Source organism: Dermacentor andersoni, chromosome 5, assembly GCF_023375885.2.
Source record: "Dermacentor andersoni chromosome 5, qqDerAnde1_hic_scaffold, whole genome shotgun sequence".
NCBI lineage: Eukaryota > Metazoa > Arthropoda > Arachnida > Ixodida > Ixodidae > Dermacentor > Dermacentor andersoni.
The window spans coordinates 1,398,711-1,425,980 of NC_092818.1; the positions used below are offsets into that span (position 1 = coordinate 1,398,711).

The following is a 27,270-nucleotide window of genomic DNA, read 5'->3' on the forward strand; positions in this document are numbered from 1 at the left end:
TTGCCTGCCAAGCTTAGCAGGACACCGAACCTAGCGGCGAATGAACAATATGCCTGAGGGGGCGTCACATGCTTGCTACAACAGTGAAATAAATATTTACAATATCGTTAACATAGAGATTAAAAAGCAAAGGAACCAGAATGCTGCCTGCATGAATTTTGCAGGCAGCTGGAGGCCATCATTTTTTGAAGAAAAATTTGCTTTAGCATAATTGTAAATAGTTTTCGTTTTATTTTCATTTCATTTGATTTCATTACCTTAAAGACCCCATTCGGGGTATTACATAAGGGGTGGTTAACATGTGGACACAAGAAATCTAGCTTGACATCTGAGATGTCAAGCTAGATTGTGCCTTTAAGTGTGAAATGCTGATGTTATATGAATATGAAGATTGGATGAATCTAGTCGCACGATTCTGAACTGACTGGAGTGCATTGATGACATATGTTTGATGAGGGTTCCAGATGGCGGCGGCATATTCCAGTTGTGGTCTGACAAATTATTTGTATGCGAGTAGTTTGACGTGCTGTAGAGTATGACGAAGGTGACGCCTTATGAACCGAAGGGTCTTGCTCGCTGACGAAATTACGTTAGTCACATGCACATTCCAGGAAAGGTCGTGGGACAGGGTTACGCCTAAGTACTTACAGGCTAGAAGTGATTCTACAGGGACGTTTGCAATTGTGTAAGTAGAGAAATAAGGATTATGACGGCGGGAAATCGAAATAAATTTGCACTTGCTAGGGTTCAAGGCCGTTTGCCAACGGTTGCACCAGTCCTGCACATTATTAAGGTCATTCTGGAGAAATGCTTGGTCAGAGATGTTAGTCACAGTATGATAAATCACACAGTCGTCAGCGAACATTTGAATAGGACAAGATACATGCAGCGGAAGATCGTTAATGTATATTAGGAAAAGAAGCGGTCCTAAGACTGAGCCTTGAGGGACACCTGAAGTGACAGGGAGAGGTTCAGAGGAGAAGTTATTGACAATGAAGAACTGGGAACGATTAGTAAGGCATTCTTTTATCCATTGTACTACATGAGGATCCAAGTTCAATCTGGATAATTTTATTAGCAAGCGGTTATGAGGCACTGTCAAAAGCGTCAGAGTAGTCTAGAAAGATGGCATCGGTTTGAACGTTGTTATGAAGATTATCGTGGAGATCATTAAAGAAGATAGCGAGTTGTGTTTCACATGAAAGCCCTTTATGAAAACCATGTTGAGAAGGATGAAAGAAGTTTACCGATCGTAAAATGCTCATGATATGCGAGTATATGACACGTTCCATGATTTTGCAAGGAACACTAGTTAATGAAATGGTGCGGTAGTTTAAGGGGGAGCATAACTGCGAGTCGGCCTAGTTGGAACAGATTCATTTTTTTAAAAAACTTTTTGAGTGCAAACAAACAGGGACAAAGAAGAGGAGCAACACAAGTACGAGCGCTCGCCCTTGTGTTGCTCCTCTTCTTTGTCCCTGTTTGTTTGCGCACAAGCTTGCTTTTTTTTTTTAAATTAAGGGGGAGTCTTTGTTACCTGCTTTGAATACTGGAACGACCTTTCCCACTTTCCAATCATCCGGTAAAGCACCTGTAGACAATGATTGTGAGAACAGAATGAAACATGCCACGGATATATGCTTAGTATTCATTAGGATCTTTGAGTTAATTTCGTCTATACCAGAAGAAGTACATAACTTGTTTTTTTTTTTTTCAATGATTGATAGTATACCATCTATCGAAAATACAATGGGTGGCATATGCGATGTTATGTTAGTAGATAGTGGAAAGTCTGGAGTGGTAGTTTCTTTGTAAACACGGAAAAAAATGCTGTGTACGACAAATGCGACACCACCATGGCGCACTCAGCGTCCGTGGCGGTGTTGCCTGTTGCATTCATCACACTGACAGTACGAGCATCTTGGGGATTTAAAATGCGCCAGAACTGGCAAGGATCTTGAGTAAGTAGCCAGGGTAGGTCGACGTTATAAAAATATTTTTTAGCAGTGTGAACGGCACTCAGGTAGGCGTTCTCTGCCATGTAGTATTTTGACCATGCCTCCGTGCTTCCAAGACGCGTGGCTAGCCGGAAGCAATATTTCTTTTGGTCTTCAAGCTTCTTTAGAGCTCTGGTGAACCATGGCTTATTTTGATTGGTGCGCATAGTTACTCTTGGTATATGTTTGTTTAAGAGCTCATTAATTTTGCTCTTAAATAGTGTCCAGTTTTCTTGAGGCGAGTGCATATGGAATGTCTCAAAAGTTGAGAAGTCTCCTAACTCGTAATTAATAGCTTCGTAGTTCCCTTTATCATATAGGCATACAGTTTTGTTGGATTTTCGCTCTCACATAGGTTGAAAAGTGAAAGTGGCATGGATTACTTTATGATCACTTACCTCACGGAGGTAAGTTATGGATGACAGACTGTCAGGATGCCTGCTTAGTATAAGGTCGAGTACATTAGATGTGTCTTTTGTAACCCGCGTAGGCTCTAGCAAAAGTTGAGTTAGACTGAAATTAAGACACACATTAACAAATTTTTTAGCAGCTTCATTGCCTATGATTAAAGCACTACTGTTAGTCCAGTTGATTTGCGGAAAATTAAAGTCACCAAAACGCAGGATCTCTGCGCTAGGGTGTTTTTCACTAAGTTCGCTCAAGATGTTATTAAGTTTATGCGAAAAATCAGGGGTGTTATGTGGTGGTCTGTAACAAATGCCCAAGAGAACAGTCTGCGGTGATGTGCGGCAGATTAGCCATGTTATTTCCAAGTCAGTCTCAATGGTTGCAAGAGAGCACGATAAATGGTGATGTGCAGCGATTAGCACACCCCCACGTCGTGAGATTTCGAGGTCTTTCCGGTAAAGGCAGAAATTCAGCAAGTCAGCAAGAATCTCGGTATCGGCAATATCGCTGGTCAGCCAGGTTTCAGTTATCAGCAAATTACTGTTAGACGACAACACGAGGTTAGACAGAATAACGCGTTTAGCGAGGAAGCTGCGTGCGTTGGAAAGATTATGGAAAAGTAAAGGTTAGTTCGTGTCGATACGTGTCGATAAGGGGCTTTCCCGCATCGAGTTGGCTGCTATTGCAATTCTTTCACACTCTGTGTGCATTAATGAAAAACACAGCGCTTATTACCCATGAACAGAGTTTTAAAGTGCAGGGAGTAAGGTGCCGATTTGTTTTTTGCGAATGAAACAAGGTGTCTGCGGGCTAATTGAACAGGACGTGTAAAATTCTCACCAACATTGAAGTTCATTCCTTTAAATTTACGGCCGTTAGAAAGAAGATCTTTTGTTTAATGAAAAGTGAATTTCACTATTATGGGGTAGTTACAATTAGCTGCATGATTGCCCAAGCGGTGCGTGGGGTTGAATTCTATTCGGTCAAGCGTGATGCTCATATGTTTGCGACAGTGGTCAATGATTACATCCTCTGATTGCGCGAACGACTCTGACCCTGAAGACTCGTCAATACCACAAAAAATTAGATTGTTGCGCCAAGAATGGTTCTTGCCATCATCAAGACGCACTTCCAGCCTCTGTACTGTGTGTGCTGCGCAGGCAGCATCACTCTTCACCCTTTCTATATCAGAACGCAAGGGGGCTACGTTTTGGTAGTGGGTCTCCAGGTTAGTCATGTGCACGCTCAGATCGGATATTGCTTTGTCAGTTGTTAGTAATCGAGACTTGAGGCCTTGAATCTCGGTGATCAGTTGGCCTTGACCTGCGGATAGTTCATTTAGTACGGCTTGACTATCAAGTTCAGGGTTAGTTTCGATGCCACTCACATTTTATTAGAGGCATTTTATTCGACAGTAAATTCAATGTGATGTGCAGTAAACAATGATCACTTAAGCCTGGCAAGTATTTTACCTTGGAAACAAAATCTGGGGCGTTCACTAGCAAAAGGTCTAATACGTTAGAACGGGTAGCTGTCGTCCTTGTCGGGTGGGTGACCATTTGTGTTAGCGAGAAGGAGCAGAGGGCTAAAAACCTTGCCGACTCGGAAGATCCGTCACCGTCTACTGCAGGGCTAGACCAGCTAATGTTTGGGAAATTTAAGCCACCAAAAACAAAAATAGGACGATCAGGAAACTTTGTTTGAATTATGATTAGAATACCATGAAGGTCGTTAGAAAAGCCAACGGGCGTAGATGGTGCAGGGTAGCATGCACAAAATAAAAGAGCTTTATTGTTAATTGTAACCTGTACACGTTTGACCTCCAGTGTAGTATCAACACTAACTTCAAAGTGTTCTAGGTTGTCGGACACAGCTATTGATACATCAGCGCCACGACCAAAAGAGTGAATACATGGTAACACTTTTCCGTTGAAAATATTTTATTATTATACACAGTTTCTTTGAGCCAAGTTTCTGTTTCTAATTAACCGGTGATGTTCTCTTGAGAATGCGGTATGGCCCGTCGTACTTCAGAAGGAGCTTTTAAGCGAGCCCAGGCGTGCGGTGTGGCACTAACCAGACGAGGGCGCCCGGGAGTAAAGTGGGAACCGAGTTCTGGGTGTTGTGAACGGCTTTTTGACAGTTCTGGTCGTCTGAGGTGAATCGGCGGGCCAGCTGGCGACATTCTTCGGCTTGTCTGGAGGCTCCCGAGATTGGCAGGCAATAGGATGGGTCCGTCTGGTAGGGGAGAATGGTGTCAATTGTGTGCAAAGGATGACGGCCGTAAAGAAGGTAAAAGGGTGAGAATCCAGTAGTGGGCTGAGTTGCGGTGTAGGTGAGAAATGGAAGAACTAGGCCCCAATTAGAGTTATCAGGTGAGATATACATGGCGAGCATGTCACCAAGAGTTCGATTAAAGCGTTCTGGGATACTGTTAGTCTGTGGGTGATAAGCAATGCATTTATGATAAACAATAGTGCATTCAGCAAGCAGTTCGATGACTTCAGATAAGAAGGTGCGGCCTCTTTCGTTTAATAGTTCACGTGGACCTCCATGACGAAGGAGAAAATGGCACAGTATGAAATTGGCAACCTCCTGCGCTGTAGCATTTTGTAGAGCAGCAGTCTCCGCATAACGTTTTAAGTGGTCTGTCGTTACGATAATCCACCTGTTGCCGGTAGGAGTCAACGGAAGTGGCCCGTAGAGATTTATGCCCAAGCGATCAAAGGATCGCGATGGGCATTGTAAAGGCTGGAGTTCACTGACGAAGTTGTGCGGTAGCGCTTTGCGGCGTTGGCACTCATGACAAGAGCGGACAAAGTTTCGAATGAAATTGTACGTTACCCGCCAGTAATAGCGGTGTCGAAGTCTTTCGTAGGTCCTGAAGACTCCCACGTGGCCACACTCAGGGTCGACGTGAAACGAGGAGCAAAGCTCTGATCGCAACATTCTCAGAATGACGAATAACCAGGTGCGTCCCTCTGGGGCATAGTTGCGTCGATACAGCAGCTGGTCTCGAATCACAGAATGAGGAACTTGGAACCGAAGCATTCGTGATGCTGGAACTTTCGACTCATCCGAGAGAAAGTCAAACAGAGATGCAGTCAAGGGATCATTACGCTGTGCAGCAGCAATAGTGTCAAAGTCCAGAGAGGACAATGTGCACTCGCAGAAGAAGTCGTGACTGGCCTTCAGGGGAAGCTGTGATTGGCATAATGCGTAAGCATCGGAGTGCTTTCGCCCGGAAGGGTAAACCACGCGGATGTCATACTCTTGAATTTGTAATGGCCAGCGGGCAAGGCGGCCCGATGGGTCTTTTAGCATCGAGAGCCAACGTAGTGCATAGTGGTCGGTCACTACGTCAAAAGATTGGCCGAATAAATATGGGCAAAACTTATCAAGCGCCCACACAATGGCCAAACACTCCTTTTCTGTTATGCTGTAATTGGTCTCTGCCTTGGTTAACGTGCGACTCGCATGTGCGACGATATATTCTGTGTGGCCAGGTTGACACTGTGCTGCCAACACAGTGCCAAGGCCTACACCACTTGCATCGGTATGGATTTCGGGTGGCGCTTGAGGGTCAAAATGGCGAAGAATGGGTGGCATCATGAGAAGACGACGCAAGGTTGTGATGGTGTTGTCACACTCTGGAGACCATGATGAGAAATCTCTAGCACCACGAAGGAGCTGCGTGAGAGGTGATATAATTGTTGCAAAGTTTCGAACGAATCATCGGAAGTAAGGGCAGAGGCCAATGAAACTGCATAGCTCTTGCATAGTGGCAGGTTGTGGGAACACAGTAACAGCACGTAGCTTCTCGGGATCCGGGTGAATGCCTCCTTTGACATGACATGGCCTAAAATTGTGAGCTGACGAACAGCAAATCGACACTTTTTCAGGTTAAGTCGCAACTCGGCATTCGTCAAGCAAGTGAGTACGTGCTGGAGGCGGAGTAGGTGCGTTGCAAAATTAGGGGCAAACACCACAATGTCGTCAAGATAGCAAAGACAAATTTTACATTTGAGGCCACACAGAACAGTATCCATCATTCTTTCGAACTTAGCAGGTGTGTTGCAAAGTCCGAAAGGCATGACGGTGAATTCATACAAGCCGTCTGGTGTAACCAAGGCAGTTTTCGGGCGATCGGCCTCTGCCATCAGAACCTGCCAGTAGCCTGACCGCAAATCCAGCGAAGAAAAGAACTCTGCTCTCTGCAAACAGTCAAGAGCATCATCGATGTGTGGTAATGAGTAAACGTCCTTCAGCACAATCTTGTTCAACCGTCAAAAATCAACACAGAAGCGAATCGAACGGTCTTTCTTTGTGACGAGTACCACAGGAGAGGCCCATAGGCTCTGTGAAGGTTGAATGACGCCTCGACGGAGCATGTCGTCGACCTGGTCTGCAATGACACGACGTTCCATAGTGGACATGCGATACAATAAAACCTTGTTAAACCATACCCGCTTAAACAGTAGTTTCGTTTTAAAAATAGTGAAGTCGAATCCCCGACTCTAAGGCCATTAAAAATAATGTGTTTTGTATCCGCATAAACTGTACCAGCTTATTGCGTACGTACTGGTTAACACGTAGTGTTTCCACTTTTCGTCGCGCAAACACGGCGGTGCGTTGTCTCCATCGGCTTCAGAGATTGGAAGCATGGCCTCCATGTGCCCTGCGCGTTTGCGCGTGAAGCCACATCAACATCATTTCAGCGCTGTGCCAGAGAGCGTTGTGGCGTCGTACAACCAAGGACTCGCGTCATGCCGAAGCTCAGATAGAAAAGACGCCGGGTGCTCAGCATAGAAGAAAAATTAGACATTGTTCGTGCCATGTTCGTGCTATCGAATGCGACACTAAGAAGTCGGCGCTGGCACGTGACAGGAATCTGCTGTTGACTACGGTGTGTTCGCAACTTCTTTGCATTTGGAATGCTCGGCAGCACTGCTGCAAACGTGAAGCGATGTCGGCTACAAGGTTAGACTTTCCTCCATCGTTGCGTCTGTCGTTGCTGAGGTGTCGACTAGTGACAGGGATGAGGATGACACAGAAAGCAACAGCATGGGCGATTCAGGCCCGACAGCGGCAGAAGCTGCGCGCTACGTCAGCCTTAAGAATGCAATTGTCGTGACAAGAACAGCACCCCGCGACTTCTGCAGCACTACCGTGCACGTGCATGGTGAATACGTAACGCCAACAAAGAATCTGCCATGCGAGTGTTTGCCGAGAAGAGGGGGCTGGCTGAAAAGTTGGCTCACAGCATCAGTAAGTTTGAGGTTGCTGTCATTGCTGTTAGGCCGCCGCGGCATCAAATGAAAATAAGACTTTTGTCGTGCGAAGTGAATCCATAACTGGCATCCATAACTGAAATAGTGGCACCGGTATCGACGAGGGCAACTGTAGCGACATCTTCTACTATTTCAGCAATATTTTCTAACATACGTAGCTTCCTTTCCAAACGTGACGTATCTAATCTGGTTTTATCATCTGGATGTCACTTGTTGATACTTACCGAAACCTGGCTGACCGCTGAGGTATCAGACGCGGAGGTCATGGATGACCTACCCGGTTTCCATGTTTTCCGTAACGATCACCAGCACTCTAGAGCCAGCGGGGTGCTCATTGCCATTAGTAATACGATACCCCGCTCCGTTGTTCACAACCCAAGTGACCATGAAATATTATGGCTGCTCTTTTGTGCAACCCCGGAAAATATTTTACTTGGCATTTGCTACCACCCCCCGCGAGCAGACACTAGCTTTACTGACAAGCTGAACTGCGTCCTACATGTACTAATAAAAAAATACACAAACGCTCAGATTTTCCTCTTTGGAGACTTTAATTTCCCTAATATTGATTGGGATAGCTATCCACCTTCGTCACATAGTACAACCAAAAATGATTTCCTCGAAGTCTGCTTTAATTTCAACTTAACCCAGCTAGTCTTAGAATCAACACGCGCAGTGAATGACTCGGCCAACATTTTAGATCTCATATTAACTAACAATCCGTCTAGCCTATCTTCGATATCTTATTTCCTGGCAATTAGCGACCATAAAGTAATCCACACTGTCTTTAACTATACCTTTCCAAAATGAGAATCGTGGAATAAAATATTACGCTTATACGACAAAGGCAAGTACGACGCCACAATTAGCAACGAACTTACGTCCTTCTACCCCACTTTCAGTGGTGAATTCCACAACCGCGCACTTCAAGAAAATTGGTCGATCTTCCAACGAAAAATCACCAACCTTGCTACTAAACACATTCCAGTTATTTCAGTAGCGACTAATAGCAATAAACCTTGGTTCACGAAAAATTATCAACTTTAGAAAACAGGAAATAACTATTTTTTTCGGTCGGGAAAGTAAACCAATTGTGCTGTGGCCTGGGCAAATATTACGAGGCAGAGAAAGTTTATCTCCCAGCTATACGCTGCAAAAAACACTCCTTTTTCTATGACACGTTGCCTCGTGTTCTAAGCACTAACCCCCAGAAATTCTGGCAATTTCTAAACCCAAAGCCACCGGATGCTGTCACTATCACCGACCATAATGATATAGTAATCCTTGAAGAAGAGTGTGCCGATGCATTTACCCACGCATTTTCATCAGTATTCACCACTGAACCTGATGCTCTGTTACCTATACCACCTTCACCTGTGCAATCTGTTATGTCACCCATCGAATTCACTGAACATGGCATAACGGCAATAATTGAAAAGCTAAAACTCTCATCGTCATCAGGGGCGGATGGAATCAACTCTAAACTGTTAAAAAAATATTAAACTCATCTGCGGATCGTACTTTAGGTTAATCTTCTCACAGTCTTTATCCTCCTATAGCATCCCCATCACCTGGCAGAAAGGGCAGGTCGTTCCAATCTACAAATCAGGTAATAAAAACTCGCCTCTTAACAACAGACCGATTTCCCTAACCAGCGTACCCTGCAAGATATTGGAGCATGTCATTTTCACCCAAATTATGCACTTCCTTGACACTAACAACTTCTTTCACCCATTCCAACATGATTTTCATAAGGGTCTCTCATGCGAAACGCAACTTGCTATGTTCGTCCATGACTTACACGTTAATCTCGATGCTAACACCCAAATCGATGCCATTTTTCTGGATTATGCTAAAGCATTTGATACGTTACCTCACCAATGGCTAATACTCAAGCTCTCCCAGCTGAACCTGCACCCTGACATCTTAAATTGGGTTATTGAATTTCTCGCTAACCGATCACAGTCAGTGCATGTCAACAATCGCACCTCCGCACCACTCCCTGTAACATCTGGCGTCCCACAAGGTAGCGTTCTAGGCCTCCTACTTTTTCTTGTATATATTAACCACCTTCCCCTTAATGTTTCCTCTCAAATCCGTATGTTCGTTGGCGAGTGTGTCATCTACTGCACAATTACTAATGACTCTGACCACAATACTTTACAAAATGACCTTAACAAAGAGCGAGACTGGTGCAACGACTGGTTAATGACTCTTAACGCCAATAAATGTAATGTGCTTCACTCGCCGCCATCAGCCCTTATACAGACCGTATAATATTACTAATACTACCTTAGAAAAAGTGGACACGTTTAAATACCTCGGCGTCACCCTTTCATACGACTTAGACTGGTCTGCTCATGTAACGCACATTACTGCCTCCGCTAACCAAACACTGGGATTCCAAAAACGCCATCTGCATCATGCACCGAAACACATCAAACTACTAGCATTCAAGACGCTCGTACGTCCGAAAATTGAATATGCATCCCCCATCTGGTCACCACATCAAACTTACCTTATCAATGCACTTGAAAGAATTCAGAATCGTGCGGCAAGATTAATTCATTCTTCGTATTTTTACAACACTAGCGTATCACTACTAAAAGCACAGTCCGCCTCAAACACGCTATCATCCCGGCGTCGCACTGATTCGTTAATCCTCTTACACAAGCTTTATTACAGTTAGCTCCATCATGCACCATATGTGTTGGCCCCACCCCCTCGCCATTCCCTGCTTACAGGGCATTCCTTGCAAGTAACCCGTCCACACAGCCGAACTACAACCTTCTCTGCATCCTTCTTTTGCCAATCATCAACCGACTGGAACGGCCTGCCCCGTCACATATCCGAAATCACCTGTTCAACGACGTTTGCTGATAAGCTTAATACTAATATTCTTCATTGAACTCATGTGGCCACTAATTAAAATGAACATTTGTAAACCCCACCCCTTATGTAATAACCCCACTGAGGCGTCTTTAAGGAAATAAAAGTGAAAAGTAGAAAGTGAAGTTAAGAAGGGGATAGCTAAACTTTGCGTGGGATCCGATCTCGGGAAATCCTGCCCACATGCAATGCATTGTAGTTTTAATGATTAGGTACAGCGATTGGTTCGCACGGTTGTAATGGCACTAGCAGAGGTTATTCTGCGTGAAACAAAAGCAGCTTGTTCCAGGGTGAACATCGGGCGTAAGGTAGGAGTCATGAAAAAGTGTTGCCATATATGCGTCGCCTATCTCACAACCTGAAAAACGTAGCCAAAACGTGCCGACCATTTTTTCCACCCCGCACAGGCTGGCCGGGCTTTGCCCTAGCTCTTCTAAAAAGAAAGAACCCGGAATGCAGCAAGAAGCATGTTCGGGGATATGTGAAATGCGCGGTCGGCGTTGTCTACCAGATTCCGCTACCTTGTGGAAAGTCGTATGTTGGGCAAACCAGACATTGTGGTAACGATCGTGCCAGGAAACACGAACTTTCAATTAAAAAATAATGGTAATGTGCATTTGCCTGCGCATTGTCAAGCTTGCATCTGTGTTCCAGATTTACGAAAAATAAAAATCTTGGGTAAAAGCCAAGATACCACTGCCTGGGAGCTGATGGAAGCTTTCTATATATCTGTTGGAGAGAAGGCTTGCATAAGTGACACATCTACTTCTTCAATGGATAGTGAGAAGTGCTTTTTGCATGGCTTGCTCTATTGTGGTTGTGACAATGTGACTACATGCTTCGCGCATGTGCGAATAAAGACATATATTGATGAGCGATGAAGACAAAAGTTAGTTGAAAGCAAGCGCTTGTCCATGTCCCTTACTACGTCCTTGCCTTGAATTCTCCACAGTCCATTTACTTTCTCGTAGTGTGAACCAACCAACTAACAACAAGTTTCATTGAATCATGTTTCAGTGATCTACAGGTTCACAATGTCAAGTTGCTCTGAACTTGCAGCGGCCTCGAAAATGTCAACTATGCATTTATTTTTCTACATTTATAGTGCTCATTTTATTTTGACCCGCTTGCCTGGCAACTTTTCATCGAACATCGAACTACTAAATTACTGATTATGAAAACATCACAAGCACAGATGAGCACACATCATGCTGGCGCAGGAACCAACTGCATAAGTACTTACTGACTGGCACAACATGGGCCAGCTTTGGGTCATCAAAAAAGTTTTCATCTCTCAGACGACCTGAAACGGGGCGTGAAGAAGGTTAAGGTTTGCGTTATCTCGTTGTGGTGCGTTACCACTCAGAAAGTTGTTGCACAAGTCAGCCTTAGCATAACAAAGCAGAATAAATTAGGGTATGAGACCACATTCTGGCAAACAGCTTTGGAAAGAAAAACGTAAATTAGCAGCAAAATTTTTTAGAACACTAACATACTGTGTGGCCTACAAGCTGCAGCAATGGTACCAAACTAATTTAGTCAGATATCTTAAAACACTTTCTTCTGAACGGCAGCCACATAAAAAGTAATTCTATACAGTGCAGTTCACTTATAATGATAACACATATAACAATATATAGGTTATAACGATCAGTCGATTTGAGAGTATCAACTTCTGCATTAGGGCTATGAGAAAAAGACCCATACATAATTATACATTATTCACTGCATATCGGATATAACGACCAAAATTCTGCCTTTTGGGCAGCATTTGTGCATTAGAAATTTTTGTTGGTAAGTTCCTATGTATGCGTTAAGAGACAAAGCCGGCAATATCATTAATAATATGGATGAGATAGTTCAAGTGGCTGAGGAGTTCTACAGAGATTTATACAGTACCAGTGGCACCCACGACGATAATGGAAGAGAGAATAGTCTAGAGGAATTCGAAATCCCACAGGTAACACCGGAAGAAGTAAAGAAAGCCTTGGGAGCTATGCAAAGGGGGAAGGCAGCTGGGGAGGATCAGGTAACAACAGATTTGTTGAAGGATGGTGGGCAGATTGTTCTAGAGAAACTGGCCACCCTGTATACACAATGCCTCATGACTTGGAGCGTACCGGAATTTTGGAAGAACACCAACATAATCCTAATCCATAAGAAAGGGGATGCCAGAGACTGGAAAAATTATAGACCGATCAGCTTAATGTCCGTTGCCTACAAAGTATTTACTACAGTAATCGCAAATAAAATTATGAACACCTTAGACTTCCGTCAACCAAACGACCAGGCAGGATTTCGCAAAGGCTACTCAACAATAGACCATATTCACACTATCAATCAAGTGATAGAGAAATGTGCAGAATATAACCAACCCTTATATATAGCTTTCATTGATTACGAGAAAGCGTTTGATTCAGTCGAAACCTCAGCAGTCATGGAGGCATTACGGAATCAGGGTGTAGATGAGCCGTATGTAAAAATACTGAAAGATATCTATAGCGGCTCCACAGCCACCGTAGTCCTCCATAAAAAAAGCAACAAAATCCCAATAAAGAAAGGCGTCAGGCAGGGAGATACGATCTCTCCAATGCTATTCACAGCATGTTTACAGGAGGTATTCAGAGACCTGGATTGGGAAGAATTGGGGATAAAAATTAATGGAGAATACCTTAGTAACTTGCGATTCGCTGATGACATTGCCTTGCTTAGTAACTCAGGGGACCAACTGCAATGCATGCTCACTGACCTGGAGAGGCAAAGCAGAAGAGTGGGTCTAAAAATTAATCTGCAGAAAACAAAAGTAATGTTTAACAGTCTCGGAAGAGAACAGCAGTTTACAATAGGTAGTGAGGCACTGGAAGTGGTAAGGGAATACATCTACTTAGGACAGGTAGTGACGGCGGATCCGGATCACGAGACTGAAATAATCAGAAGAATAAGAATGGGCTGGGATGCGTTTGGCAGGCATTCTCAGATCATGAACAGCAGGTTGCCATTATCCCTCAAGAGAAAAGTTTATAACAGCTGTGTCTTACCAGTACTCACGTACGGGGCAGACACCTGGAGGCTTACGAAAAGGGTTCTACTTAAATTGAGGACGACGCAACGAGCTATGGAAAGAAGAATGAAGGTGTAACGTTAAGGGATAAGAAAAGAGCAGATTGGGTGAGGGAACAAACGCGAGTTAATGATATCTTAGTTGAAATCAAGAAAAAGAAATGGGCATGGGCAGGACACATAATGAGGAGGGAAGATAACCGATGGTCATTAAGAGTTACGGAATGGATTCCAATGGAAGGGAAGCGTAGCAGAGGGCGGCAGAAAGTTAGGTGGGCGGACGAGGTTAAGAAGTTTGCAGGGACAACATGGCCACAATTAGTACATGACCGGGGTAGTTGGAGAAGTATGGGAGAGGCCTTTGCCCTGCAGTGGGCATAACCAGGCTGATCATGATGATGAAGTTCCTCTTAACCAAGACGGGGCGAAAAGTTTGCCTACGCAAGTTTGTATCTGCCACCATTACCGCGCAGCTCGTCCCGCCAGTACGCTGATTGCGAAAGCCCCGAAGAGCATCACAAGTTAGTCCAGCGTCCCACAAGATGGCGCCAGCTGCTTAGTGTCGCTAGTGTCCCTGTATACACTCCCACAGGGAGCAGAGCTGCGCATAGGTCTGCCAGCATGTTCCAGCTATGCAGTGAAGCCACCCCTCGTGCACGCAGGAGGCAAATGCTGCACAGTGTTCCATTTGCTTTTATTGTCTGCTAGTCATGAGCTACGTGCACCAATTGTTTGCAAGCGCTGAGAAAGATGAATCTTTTTGATGCAGGCTACGCTCGAACCATTGGTGCAGCCAGAATGGGGTAGGGTCGGACCCCCCAAAATTTTGTATGTACATCTATACACGTGCATATACAAGAACACGCACGAACATATATACAGGGGGTAGGACCCCCCTTGATCCCCTGAAATAAAATCATAACTACGCTTGTCGCTGGAACACCTCAAAAGTTCGCATGCCAACGTGCTGTACATTGCAGAAATAAGCGGAGCAACATTTCCAGCAGTTTTCTCACCGAAGTTGGAAGGCAAGAATTGTTTCAAGGGGTGTTTAAGGAAAACTTCATACACGTAAAATGGACAATTATGTGAGTGCATTTTGGCGGCCGAAACCAGCCGATTATTGAACGCTGCCAAGAGAGTTATTGTCCTTGCAGTTACTTTAGTGACCTTTAACAGAGCATCATTTATAACCATCGTTCACTGCAGCTGTACGTTCTTGATATATGCGCAGCAGATACATAGATTTAAATGCATTTAAAATGTTCACATGCGCACATTTTATGCAAAGCTTACTTTTATGATTCAATCATACCGCAGAATAACCAGCTGCTTTGTAGCAGCAAATCTTCGAGTGGAAAAAGATTCAAAATGGACAAGCTTCTATATCAAATTTACTTCATACAAGGGAATGGATGACCAATGGCTGCTGGCAGTAGGGTAAGAGTGCTGGTTCTTGGAGCCTTGGGGGGAACAATTCTAAGCAACTGGAAAGGCAACAAGCTATTAAGAGTAACAACAGTTTAATTTTATTCCACTAATCACATCAGGATGGCAAACTTGTAAAGTAATTGTTCATACATTGCAGACTGTAATATGACAACACATCTTTCTTGATCTCTACTTAGGTCAATTTACTATAACACAGCGCTTATTAAGCATACAGACAGAATTATATATTCCTCATGTCGACGAACGCCAATCGAACAAGCAAGATGTGGTGGGCGGTAAATGTTGAAGCTATCACAGCTGTCTCATAAGCGGGAGCGCGCGAGGTTTTCACTTACCAGAAAACAATGAACACTAGTACCATCATTCAATGCTACATAGAAAATCAGAACGTCAGCAACACCAACAAAAAAATACAGAGGAAAGAAACACCAGGGGGCAGCGGGAAAATTGTATCCGCTAGTACACGGTCCTCAATATTCGACTGCACGTGTTTAAAAAAAAAAAAAAAAACGCTAATCGCTGCACTGTTCTTGCTCAAATTTTGCAGAACAGTGCATTTTGCCACATTTTGTCATCGACTGTTTAGTATAACACTTGGCACGATTAGTCGGCTGTTTTTTAAGAGAAAAATGAGAAACTGTTTTTGCCTATGAGAAAAATAGAGTCTGCAAAGCCAGCCCTGGCAAAGACTTGTGTCGCCGCCTGCCGGCAGCAGCAGGAAGGAGCTGCTGCCGTGTAAGCAGCCAATTTCAAGATTCATTATGCAGAAAATGGGTAAGGCGTGAAGACACGGACACAAGAGAAGTGGACAACACGAACACCGACTGTCAACTGAAGGAAGCACTGAGGTGAAATGGAAAGAAGAAATAAGACACAAAACTCATCTGCGCATGCTCTGGAATGGTAGCACCACGTGTCAATTGGGTACACATGCCTGTCTAAGTGAGAGATTACTGTTAAGGATTACTGTTATGTAAGGTAACCGAAGGCTGACTCATGCACGCACTTCCACCATTATTGATATGCCATGCCTCGACCATAAGACACATATCTTCATCCTTATGCCTGTACAATATTGACACGTGAACTTGTTTATCTTTTACAGGTGAGCACTTTTACCGTCTACGAAATGCTATCGCTCAGTACATGACGCGTCTACATGTATCGGAAGTTTCTAGAATGTTATCGATGCTTCTATCCGCTGTCTGTTGTCACGTAACCTTGTGTAATCTGATTGCATGGATGCGCGACGCGAATGGCGAAGAACTTTGTGGAAGGCATGCGGGTGTCAGCGATTACTCTGGAACATTAGACGACTGATCTATAAAAGCCGACGTGCTTGACCCGCTGATCAGATTTTCGACGATCGCCAACTGTGTTTGCCACTCTCGTTGTGCTTTAAGTGTAGCCTGTTTTGAGGGCACAGGTTCGCCCAATAAATGCTAGTTTTGTCTTTCACAGTATTGCTACTGTGTTCTTTAACATCACACCCATGTGACATCTGGTGCAGGTGCTTTGCGTTCATGTACTGGATGCCCTCACAAAGCCGTGACCCAAGCCCACATGCGGAAGTCAACACCAACGTCGCCAAGAACCAGCGAGGTAGCCGCAGGCTGCAAGGACTGCCCCCGGAGCACGGACTTTTGCCTGAGACGACTAAGAAGATCACCACCAAGTCCACTCCAATGGCAGCCCCAGCGTCCCCCATCGTGCTGTAGCAGCCCAGGGAGCCTCCGACATTCTGCGGTTCAAAATTCGAGGACCCGCAAAGCTGGTTTGAGACATATGAGAGAGTCGCTACATTTAACAGCTGGAACAGCGACGACAAACTGCGACATGTCTTCTTCGCATTGGAAGACGCTGCCAGGACGTGGTTTTAGAACCGACAAGCCACCTTAACGACCTTGGACCTGTTCCGAAGCGGCTTCCTGCAGACATCCGCAAGCGTCGTACGTCGAGAACGAGCCCAAGCGCTATTAGAAACTCGGGTGCAGCTATCATATGAGACGACCACGATCTTCACAGAGGAAATGAGCCGTCTATTCCGCCACGCCGACCCTGAAATGCCCGAGGAGAAAAAAGTCCGCCTACTCATGCGTGGTGTGAAGGAGGAACTTTTTGCCGGAATGGTAAGAAGCCCATCGAAGACCGTCGCCGAGTTTCTTCGCGAGGCCACCAGCATCGAGAAGATACTCGAGATGCGAAACCGGCAATTCGGCTGCCGCACGAACTCGACAAACTACGCCAAAGTTAAGTCACTGGCCACCGACGACTTGCGCGAGACTATCCGAGCGGTCGTGCGGGAGGAGCTACAGAAGCTGTTCCCATAATCACAGCCTCAAGTGGCTTTGATTGCCGATGCCGCACGTGAGGAGCTCCAACAACAACTCAAAGTAGCCCCTGAATCGCCGCAGCCTCAGCCACAAGCGATGACATAAGGCCGCCGTCACGTTCCCGCTCCGTGTCCACGGCAGGACCCAGTGACGATACAGTTCCGTCGTCCACCACCACCCCCACCGCCAGCACGCCATCCGGTCACCTCACGCAGCGTTCCAAGGAAGACTGATGTTTGGCGTGCCCCCGACCACTGTCCGCATTGCCATCACCGCGGAGAAGCCGGGCACATCTGCCACCGATGCCCATACCAGGAGACGGAACTCCGAGGGTTCGCCATTAACGTGCTGCGACCACAGATTGGCGAACGACCTCGCGATATCACCGACTACCTCGCCGCAACTCAGCCCTCGACGACTGTCCCATTCGCCGTCATCAGGCCGCTACCTGTAGCCGCAGCGCCGACCATACACTGGCCCAGCCCGGGAGCGGTCAGTGAGCCCATATCCGGAAAACTAAAAGCAGCAACCGATGGAGGTGCGGTTGCTGTTCGTCAAACTGATCAAGATCCTCCGCCGCCGCCGAAGACGCCAAAGAAACTACCTCGAAGACATAACGGCACGCCGCCGTCCCGACGAAGTCTGGAAGCAAAGAATATGACGCCAAAAGACAACCTGACGACGTCACATACCAGCCACAGGTCAACGCGACGCAGCCGTGATCAGAAGCCAAGACCGAATTGCAATGCAAGACAAAGAACCACCGACCTCGATGTGGTTTTCAACAGCCACGCAGTCACTGCCTTAGTCGACACAGGGGCTGATTACTCTGTCATGAGTGGACACATCGCCGCCCCGTTGAAGAAAGTTAAGACTAGATGGGAAGGCCCTCAAATTCGGACTGCCGGAGGACACCTCATAATGTCGACTGGAATATGCACGGCAAGAATTACCATTCACGACCGCACTTACTCTGCCACCTTCGTTATCCACCAACACTGTTCACGAGACGTCATTCTCGGCATGGACTTCCTGAACCAACGCGGCGCAATCATCGACCTGACGTCGAAGCCAATAACGCTGAGGAAGATCAAGCGATACCGCCGGAGGGCCCTCGTAGTCACCACGCCTTGAGTGTGCTCTAAGATCATGTGAGCATCCCGCCTCGCTCCAGCATTGTTATTTCGGTCGGCACCGAAACACCCGCTGACGTGGAAGGTGTCATCGAATGCGACTAACGTATGTTGCTCGACCGTGAAATTTGCGTCGCAAGTGGGATCACTCGACTGCGCAGAGGAAACACGAAAGTGTTGACAAACTTCAGCCAGGAGTTCAAGCACATTAACAAGGCTCACATACATCACATACATCGAGGAAATTCTGGAGACCAGCGATGCGTTTGTCCTCTCAGATTCTGCCGCATCTACCCCGACTACTGTAGTTCCCGAACCACACTTCGACATAAATACAAGTTTCCTCGTTATTAAGCAGCAACAGCTCAGAAGTCTGCTTCGACGATACAAACACTGCCTTTCAACGTCATCGAGGATTCGACAAACACCAGTCGCAAAGCATCGCATAATAACCAAAGAGTGTGCTCAACCACTCTGCCAGAGCCCTTATCGAGTTTCTACGCGAGAATGTGAGGCTATAAGGCACCAAGTCGACAAAATGCTGCGCGACGACATCATCCAGCCGTCAAAAAGCCCGTGGGCATCTCCTGTAGTCTTGGTGAAGAAAAAGGACGGAACCCTACGTTTCTGCGTCAATTGTTTTCGACTGAACAAGATCACCCCCCCCCCCTCCGATGAAGGACGTATACCCTCTCCCATGAATAGACGACGCATTGGATCGGCTCTGCAACGCTAAATACTTCTCGTCAATGAACCTCAAGTCTGGTTATTGGCAAATAGAAGTCGACGAAAGAGATCGCGAAAAGACCGCCTTCATCACACCAGACGGCCTCTACGAGTTCAAGGTTATGCCATTCGGACTGTGCTCGGCGCCTGCAACGTTCCAGTGCGTGATGGACACGGTTTTAGCAGGATTGAAGTGGCAGACCTGTCTCGTTTACTTGGATGATGGCGTCGTCTTCGCCGGAAATTTCGACGATCACCTTAGGCGGCTTGCAACAGTACTAGAAGCCATCAGGTCATCAGGGCTTACTCTGAAGCCGGAAAAGTGCCACTTTGCTTACGACGAGCTTCTGTTTCTAGGCCACGTCATCAGCAAATATAAAGTCTGCGCCGACCCGCAGAAGACAGCTGCTATCGCAACGTTCCTACAGCCCATCGACAAGAAGGCAGTGCATAGATTCCTTGGCATGTGGGCCTACTATAGGCGCTTTATCAAGGATTTTTTTCACGCATTGCGGAGCCACTAACACATCTAACCAAATGTGATGTCGAATTCAAGTGGGAAACGCTGCAGGCCGACGCATTTCAAGAAATCAAACGACGCATGCAGTCGCCGCCGGTACTTGCACACTGACGCCAGTAGCCTAGGCCTCGGTGCCGTCCTAGTCCAGAGGAGAGACAGACTTGAACGGGTGATATATTATGCTAGCCGATCGCTGTCAAAAGCGGAAGGCAATTATTCTATGACTGAAAAGGAATGCCTCGCCATCATTTGGGCTACAGCAAAATTCTGCCCTTACCTATATGAGAGGATATTCAAAGTGGTCAGCGACCATCACGCATTGTGTTGGCTAGCTAACTTAAAGGACCCTTCAGGACGGCTGGCGCGGTGGAGCCTCAGACTACAAGAATACGACATCACTATAACCTACAAGTCCAGACGAAAACACTCAGATGCCGATAGCCTATCACACGCCCCTATTGGCCCGCCGCCGCAAAATGACGAGGATGACGACGCCTTCCTTGGAATTATAAGCGCGGAAGACTTCGCTGAACAGCAACGAGCAGACCTGGAGCTAAAAGGCCTCGTCGAGTATTTGGAAGGGCACACCGACGTTGCCCCTAGGGAATTTAAGTGTGGATTGTCTTTGTTCACGCTTCAAAGCAACCTACCTACTCGTAAAGAACTTCTCACCAGTCTGTGCCAACTACCTTCTTCTTGTTCCATCGGCGCTGCATCCAGAAGTGCTGCACGCCCTACATGACGATCCGACCGCTGGGCACCTCGGTTTCTCGCGGACGCTATCGAGGATACAAGAAAGGTATTACTGGCCGCGCCTAACCGCTGATGTCGCCCGTTATGTCAAGACATGTTGAGACTGTCAGCGACGCAAGACACCACCGACAAGGCCAGCGGGATTACTACAGCCGATCAAGCCTCCTTACCGACCCTTTCAGCAGATAGGGATGGACTTGTTGGGACCGTTTCCAACATCAACTTCCGGAAATAAGTGGATCGTCGTGGCAACGGACTATCTCACCCGTTTTGCTGAAACTAAAGCTCTACTGAAAGGCAGCGCAGCCGAAGTGGCAAAATTTTTCGTCGAGAACATCCTGCTGCGACATGGTACTCCAGAAGTCCTCATCACCGACAGAGGAACGGCTTTTACAGCAGAGCTCACCCAAGCCATTCTGCAGTACAGTCAGACAAGGCACAGGAGAAGGACAACTGCCTACCACCCACAGACGAATGGTCTCACACAGCGCCTGAACAAGACCGTCGCCGACATGCTAGCAATGTACGTCAACGTCGAGCACAAGACGTGGGATGCCATCTTGCCGTACGTAACCTTCGCTTACAACACGGCGGTGCAAGAACTCACCTCCACTCACTGGCACTCGCACTCACACCTTTTAAATGAGTGCGAGTGAATCTGAGTGGGTGCACTCATGACTGAGTGTGCGACCCTCTGCAGCTCATAATTCATGTATATTCATACCCAAGCTTCCAATTTAGCACCTATTACGTCTGGAGTGCGAGAAGGCAGTGTTTTGGACCCAGTTTTATTTTTAATATACAAAACAGATTTATCTTCCCGATTACATGGTAACATCCACAGCGAAGGGTTCTTGCGTCTGAAATACAGACGTTCTTATACATCGACTCTATGGGACGCATGGTGGAGCCTCAAAGCCGTCCGCGCTATCGGGCATTTCACAAAAGTCGGGCGTCCAGAAAATTGATTGCTGACTGCACACAGGCAACTCCTCCAGCCAACGACACGGCGTCAAAGACAATTGGTAACGAGTCCTCTCTTTTACTCGAGCCAGCAGTAGATGGCGACTTTCGTTCCCTTTCAATAAAATGACAGCCAATTTTCCCTGATTGAAGCACAAATTCCCCGAGTTTTTCCCAAGTTTTACCAGACAATTCAAAATGCCCGAGAATTCCCGTTCTTTTTAAAACAAAATCACAGCGGGAATTCAGGAGGGTTGAAATTTTCTCGAATACAATCACTGGAAGTTTATTAGAAATAAAAATTTAGGAAATTCAAGGATTTTCAAGGATCTCCGAAAATTCCAGGACTTTCAAGGCCTTGAAAACGATCTCTTCAAATTCAAGGGTTTTCAAGGGTTTCAAGGACACGCACGAACCCTGCAATAAGGTTCATTTATAATAAATACAGGTTAGCAGATTAATCGATTGAATTATTAAAAAGAGCTGGTTTATTAACACTGCAAAGTAGGGCCAAACTAGCACAACAAAAATTTTTGTTTCAATTTATTCATGGTGACAAAACGATTGCCACATCTGTACAAAATTCTTTGAATCGTTCTAGGTAACAGGCCACAAGCAATCTAGAACACTAATGAAAACACCTTTAACTCAAATTCCTTGAGTCACACTCGCTGGCACTCACTTGAACTCGCACTCACCTCCCTTCACACTCACTGGCACTCACGCCTTTGAAATGAGTGCAAGTGAGTGTGAGTGAGTGCACTCACGAGTGAGTGTGCCGACCTATGTGCAGTACCCATGAAGCGATGCGGTGAAATCGTGGATGTGAGGTACAGGGTACCTATCGGAAATCATCACTTTGTTTAAGGCGCGGTAATCGCCAAGTGGTCGCCAATCGCCCGTCTTCTCGGGCACCATGTTAAAGCAGATGACCAAGGGCTAGCAGATGGACAAACGAAGCCCAACTCTAGCATGTGTCTGCATTCTCGCTTTGCAATTTTCAGACGGTCTGGTTCTAAGCGGCGAGGTCGGGCGTATACTGGTGGTCCTTTAGTCACGATGTGGTGCATGACATTATGCACTACTGGATGATCTGGAAATTCAAGCAGGATGGTCGACCACAGTTTCATTACCTGGATGCGTGTGTGTGCAAAGGTGGTGCAGACGTGGTGATACCTTGTACGAACATGTTTGTTGAGGAGTCGAGAAGACAGCAGTTGCGAAGGTTGACGAGAAGGTTGAACTTCCATGGAAAATCAGCGCCGATGATTGGCCCGCGGACGTCAGCGACGGTGAATAGCCATAGAAAAGGGTGTCTCAGACCAAGGTCAAGAGTGACAGACTTTTGGCCATACGTTTTAATGTTGGAACCGTTGACGGCAGTGAGAAAAGACATGTCATGCCGATGTCTTCTGTGGTTTTGAAAAGTAGGGGGAATGACACAAATTTCCGCACCAGTGTCTACAAGATAGCAAACTTTCCTGACACGGTCGGTGACACAGAAGGTGACGTCGGTGGCTTGCTTAATGTAGAGCCAGTAACACTAGCCGTCATCAGTGACTGGCCCGACCATTTCCCGGAAAGTTGCACTGCCATGTGCGAGTGCCATATCTGGTGCAATACCAACCAATAAAGGGAGACGGAGGGCATGACATGTTTTGGTCATGTGAGCGATGCCACTTCTGATGGTTATTAGTGCAAAAGCATAAGCCAGCCAGGTGGTTAGTTTGTTCCTCTACTTGCGCAGCAAAGTCCGTGCTTGAGCTGTCGGGTTCGTCAAAGTGCTGCTGTAATTGGGGTTGTGTCGCAACGGGTGCATTACAATGGTCAACAGTGACTATCACAGGATGGAAAGAATCCATAATTTGGTATGCCATCGTCGCTAAGGCCTCGACAGACGTCGTAGTAGGTGAGTTACATAAAGTCATGCTTACCTGGTTCTGCAGACGCTGTAAGAAGAGCTCCCAAAGCATTTTCGAGTCTGATAATGATGGACTGGTTCCCAGGAGTTGCGTCATGCGGCGAAGCAGCTCAGTCGGTTTTCTGTCACCAAGTTCCTCTGATGAGAGGAGCTGTTGAATCTGTCGTGACTCAGAACCGGTGGTGTGCCATAGTACCTCCCGCTTAAGGGTATCGTACTGATCATCGGGTGGAGGAGCTAGCAAAACTGTTGCGGACCAAAGCTGCAGTGGTCTGGTTAAGTGCACTCACAACATTGTCGTACTTGGCAGCCTGAGATGAGACTAGGTGACGGCGAAACTGCGCCTCAGTGTGGAGAAACCAGAGTTCACAGTTCGAAGGCCAGAAATCAGTAAGTTTCAGTGCGGCGACAGAAGACCTTCCGTTTTCTTCAAGGCCTTGTTGTTCAGCGGCTGGTTCCATGGCGTCGCGAAGAAACTTGGTAGATGTATACAGTTGTGATGTGGTAACGTGTTCGTGGTCACCGACAGAAGGGCCACAAAGAATTGGCATTTATTAAACAGATGACTGCGTTAATGTCGCAGCTACCATCGTAGAGCCTATATGCCTGATGGAACTCATACAGTCTCTACTTCTTCTACCGCGGGACTCTATGAGTACTGTCCACTACAGACGAATACATGTCTCGGAGCCCAAACGCCATGTTTCCCCTTAACACTCATGGTACTCTCATGACCCCCTTTTGCTGGCTCATTCAACACTGAAGCTGCAAGATATCAGAAGTTTCATAATAGCATTGCCATACCAGCAATCTTATATTACAGATGTCCCGCTCTCCACGCTCACTCAGCCAGCATCACCAGTTCCATGACTGGTGCATGCCCTACTAAGCCCATCCAGCTCGCCCGTCATTCCCCGCTGGCCACCGCACTGTCGCCACTTGATTCCATGAACATTTCCATTGGCTTGGTCTTGCGGCTGCCTTGAGAGCTACAGCCACGGCCACTTATCAGCAACTCGCTGGAGCTGGTTCCCAAGCCGTTCCGGGGCCTTCTCCTTTCCGAGTGCTATCCATCATCATTTTCATCATCATTTATTTTTCCTTAAGGACCCTTGTCGGGGTATTACATAAGGGGGGGGGGTTACAGAAGATAAATATAGAAACAAAGATATGGTTACAATTTCTTACAAGACTCAACCAGCGGATTCGTATTAAACGAACAGCAATAACAACAACAAAAAAGCCAAGAGGCACACTGAATAGAATGCAAAAGCAAATCAGCAGAACAGTCACAATGTGAGACGGCAATCGCAAAAGAATGAAGGCACAGTACGGTCATTATAAGGTTAGGGTTTAAGGTGATCAGTAAGCAGCTGCTTGAAGATAATGGGGTTGCGCTCATTGATAACTCTATCCGGTAAATCGTTCCACTCTATAATGGAGCTAGGCAAAAACAATTGATTAAAGAAAAATGTTGAAACATGCAAGCGCTAGATGCTGCAAGAGTTAAAAAGGCGACAAGATGTACGGGTTGGTGGGATTAGAAGCCTTCCATGCAGTTCGGGGAAGTAATAATAAAGTCGCTGGAAAAGGCACAGTTTTGCAATTTTCCGACGCAACACCAATGGTTCGAGTCCTAGAGATGATTTAATCGCACTGACACTTTCTTCACGGCTGTACCTGGAAGTGATGAATCTAGCGGCACAATTTCGTATTGATTCTAATATATTAAGTAAGCTTGGTTTGGGCTCCAAATAGCTGAGGCGTATTCAAGTTTACTTCGAATAAAAGTTTCATAAGCTAGTTTTCTTGTGGATGAGGGGCACAGCGCAAGGGTATGTCTGACGTAACCAAGTGATTTATTGGTGTCGGTAGCCAATTTTGTTATGTGGTCGGACCAGGTCAACTTGCTATAAATAGTGACACCGAGATAACGATACGATTCAATGGTGGATAGGGCTGTCGAGGTTAAGAAGTATGGGTGATCTTTGTTAGAGTGTTTACGAGATACCTGCACAACTTTACATTTGGAGATGTTAAGTTTCATTAAAGAGTTGGCACACCAGGTTTCTAATGAATGTAAGTCTTTTTGGAGCATTGCATGGTCGGTTGGGTCTGTAATGCGACAGTAGATTACGCAGTCATCTGCAATAAGTAGGATATTGGATAAGATGCCGTTGGGAGGGTCGTTTATGAAGATGAGAAAGAGAAGGGGACCGAGGACGGACCCCTGTGGTACTCCGGAGATCACGCTAGCAGTGGTTCAGCAATGATTTCCAATAGCTGTGTACTGGAATCGATTAGTAAGAAAGCAACGGATCCATGACAGTGTGAGAAAATCGAGATCGAGGAATGAAAGTTTGGCCAAATGCCGCTGATGTGGAACACAGTCAAATGCTTTGGCGAAGTCTAGATATATGACGTCAGTTTGAAGCGATGAGTCTAAGTTAAAGTGAAGTTCAGTAATAAATTCAAAAAGCTGTGTATCGCATGACGAACCAGGCCGGAAACCATGCTGATTGTGAAAAAAGAAGGAATGATCACCGAGATGACATGCTATTTTCGAATATATTATGTGTTCTAGGAGTTTACAGGCAAGGACAAAATAAATAACAAGCTCCTGCACAATCTGGATGATGGCACCATTCAATCTCTTACTGACCTTTTTAATCATCACTGGGAAGCGGGTACGCTACCAGCAGACTGGAAGCACACGGACATCATACTCATTCCAAGGCCAGGCAAGCTCTCCAGCTTATAAAATGTGAGACCAATCTCACTGACTTCATGCCTAGGCAAGCTTCTGGAACATGTCATTTTGAACCGACTTCAACCTTACCTAGAATCTAGCGACCTCTTTCCCGAAACAATGTTCCGATTCCGGCCCCACCTTTCTACCCACGACATCCTTCTTCAGCTGAAGGAACAAGTTCTTGAACACATCTCTTCACACAACACAGGTGCGATTCTAGCACTCGATCTCAAAGGCACTTTCGACAATGTGGCTTACCATACCATCCTTACAAACCCAAGTCTCACGAACTGTGGTCGTAATACTTACAATTACATACGCACTTTTCTAAGCAACCGCACAGCCACAATAGGCATTGGCTCACTCAGAACCCCGACGTTACCTACCCGCAACAAAGGAACCCGACAAGGTGCTGTTCTATCACCCACCCTTTTCAACATTGCTATGATGAAGTTACCTGACAAACTCAACGCAATACCAGGAATCAGGCATGCACTATACGCCGATGATATCACTATCTGGACAACCACTGGTTCCGAAGGAGAGAAACAAGGCGCCCTTTAACAAGCGACCGACGTCATCCACCAATAAACAAAAACAAGTGGTCTCCGGTGCTCCCCCAAGAAGTTAGAACTATTAGTCGTTCGACAGAAATCACGAAGAAAACTCAATGAAATACCCCACATCACACTCACCCTCGACGACAAAGAAATATCCACAATAAGCCGCGTCCGCATTCTCGACCTCCGCATACAGCAGGACGGCGGAGGCGCATACACCATCCAACGTCTCAAGCAGACCACCTTCCAAATCATGCGAATGGTTAGCCACATCACCACCAAACAATACGGACTGAAAGAAGACGACACAATACAGCTCGTCCAGGCCCTGATAATCAGCCGCATTGCCTACACTGCCCCTAGGAGTCCATAATACTATAAGAGAAATTATATATGCCCATCCCACAAGCCAACGCGAACACCTAGCCCTCACACCAACAGGAAGAACAGTCCTAGCATGCCTAGGCTACCCCACACACGGCAAAGACCACGAACAAGCAATCCATCTGGCC

At 46.2% G+C, this 27,270-nt stretch overlaps 1 protein-coding gene across 11 annotated transcripts in view; it reads right to left on the bottom strand.

Annotated features, from left to right (window-relative positions):
- LOC126529887 (transmembrane protein 50A) overlaps nt 1–27,270 on the bottom strand; it is a 205,725-nt gene that overhangs the window by 29,233 nt on the left and 149,222 nt on the right. For 4 of the 11 annotated variants that reach the window (XM_055070084.2, XM_050177349.3, XM_055070083.2 and 1 more), the window contains exon 5: nt 11,829–11,888. The exons of 2 other annotated variants lie outside the window; for them this stretch is intronic. In XM_055070084.2, the coding sequence (XP_054926059.1) occupies nt 11,829–11,888 (60 nt within the window). Of the gene's footprint in view, nt 1–1,496; nt 1,592–4,341; nt 4,644–11,828; nt 11,889–27,270 lie in introns of those variants that run through there. 5 more of the 11 variants (XM_055070079.2, XM_072288144.1, XM_055070082.2 and 2 more) reach the window with 4 other exon arrangements.